Source organism: Castanea sativa, chromosome 2, assembly GCF_040712315.1.
Source record: "Castanea sativa cultivar Marrone di Chiusa Pesio chromosome 2, ASM4071231v1".
NCBI lineage: Eukaryota > Viridiplantae > Streptophyta > Magnoliopsida > Fagales > Fagaceae > Castanea > Castanea sativa.
In genome coordinates, this window is record NC_134014.1 from 4,561,136 (window position 1) to 4,563,231 (window position 2,096).

General features: G+C 34.8%; 1 protein-coding gene across 1 annotated transcript; it reads right to left on the reverse strand.

Moving 5' to 3' along the window:
- Positions 1–604: 604 nt before the first annotated feature.
- Positions 605–1,844, reverse strand: LOC142623169 (putative aspartic proteinase GIP2). Its single transcript, XM_075796571.1, has one exon. The coding sequence runs from the start codon at positions 1,550–1,552 to the stop codon at positions 674–676; it is 879 nt and encodes a 292-aa protein (XP_075652686.1). The 5' UTR covers positions 1,553–1,844; the 3' UTR covers positions 605–673.
- Positions 1,845–2,096: the final 252 nt, after the last annotated feature.

The following is a 2,096-nucleotide window of genomic DNA, read 5'->3' on the forward strand; positions in this document are numbered from 1 at the left end:
TAGATTCATCCAAGGTTACTATGAGGAAGAATTTAAATGAATTAAAATTTTTTTTACCAATAAATTTTCTATAATAATTATAATATAAAAATAGACAAGTGCATTTAGACATAATTATTTATACATATGTTAATGGTTATGTTTATGTTTTTCTCATCCTATACGTGGAATACATTTTTTATACGAAAAAAATATGGATTAAATTTTAAATTATATATTTACAATTTTAAATAGCAAGTGCTTAACTAAAAAAAAGTTTAAGAACTATAGATTTAAAATTCATTCAATAATCTCAATAATCAGAATTGTACAAGAATAAAGGTTATTTTTTGTCACGACTTTAATGTTACCTTAAATAATACACTAGAGAAAAACGTAGAGTGAAATTATGCAGACGAGAGATAGCTTACACCCCAAATAATATTGTTCGTTTCAGTTCGCTGAATTGGTAAAATCTCTAATAATTGAATAAAAAATTTAAGGACTAATCCCTATCTACACCAAAATGACTAATATCTTGGTCTAATGAAAAATAGCTATTGTAAAAGTAGATTCCAAAACTAAAAACTCATATTAACCGAATATAATCCACACTTTGATTTGTTTACAACTCTAACATATGCTCCAAACAAGGACAAAGAATACAAGAAAACAATTTGAAATGGCTTTCTAGCTACTCTCCAGCCCAAGAATCCAATTTGAAGTTGGAACAAGTTGTTTGCCTCTTCAAGATTGATTGACTGAATCCTAGCATGGAAGTACCCATTTCAAATTGTAGCAACATGTCCTCCAATTGATATCCCCCTAATACAATCGAACCCTTCGGGTTCAAACCTCCATCCAAAAATCCCAAGCACATAACTTCCTTGCTTACCTGAACCATGGAATTTCTACCAAATATCCTCCACATCACAGTCTCACTTTGTAGCACCAATTCAATAATTGGCACTTTTGGCCCCTCATGGGTGCTATCAACGCCCTTTGAGTTAAAGCAAAGGCCAAAAGGTGCCACCGAAGCCACCCTAGTCATATTCATAGAACTAGCAGCCTTAACATAAGCTCTAATAAACTTACCATATATTGTGCTCTCCATGGTGGTGTAAGGCACAATTGTGGTCAATTTGCTCGCTCCTAATGTTGCTTTCAAGGATAATAGCTCGCCATTTATTTTGATGGAATTGATGCCAATAAAGTAATCTTGTATTGAATATTCATCACCTGGGTTAGTAACAAGGGGTGTGTACATGAGCAACCTTGAAATTTCGGTGCCAAAATCTGAGTCATTAGGCCCTTGACCAAATGCTATGATGCCATTTGATGATGATAGGCAGAGAGTGAATTTCTGGGCAGTGTTAAGGGCTGTGGAAGTTTGTGATGGAAGTGAAACACAAGTTCTTCCTAGGCCTAACATTCCTTTGGTGCCACCAACTAGACCTTGTAATAAAAATGTTGGTCCACAAGAGAAGGGGAAGTCATTGACGATGGTGATTGGGCCAGCAGCTTTGGATTGAACGGCTATGATGTCTTCTACAGGTTCACCTCGTGTGGACATTCTTGTGAAGTGTGATCCTGTTTTCTGGGAAAAGTTCACATGTTTGAGTACTAGCTAGAAAGGCAAAACCTACTCTCAAAATCATGGGCTTTGTCTCTTGAGCACTTGATTGAGCGATTGGGGATCATATGGCTAGACGATGACACGTGTCATGAAGCACAATCAGTCCACTTAAATGGACAGTTGAGATCAAACTACAAGCTTGATGGGAACAAGTGGATTGCTATGATGAATTTTGGTCACATATTGAAGGGTTATAACATCTTTGGTGATGGCTGGAAAGGACTAGAGCATTTCGTAAGTGAAATCTATGAGCTTTAAGAGACGTGGGTAAGGTACAAAAAAATGGGATCAAGAAGGAAGAAGAAACTGAATTAACGAAGCCATAGAAGGAAACATGTAGAGAGATGTTAAAGTAGTCTCTTTGTGAAGGAGGGGATAAAAAGGTAATTAAATCATAAATTATAACAAAGATTATATTTTTTTCAAATCATTTGAAAAAATATAAAAAATCATATACAACAGATAAAAAAAATACAAACTA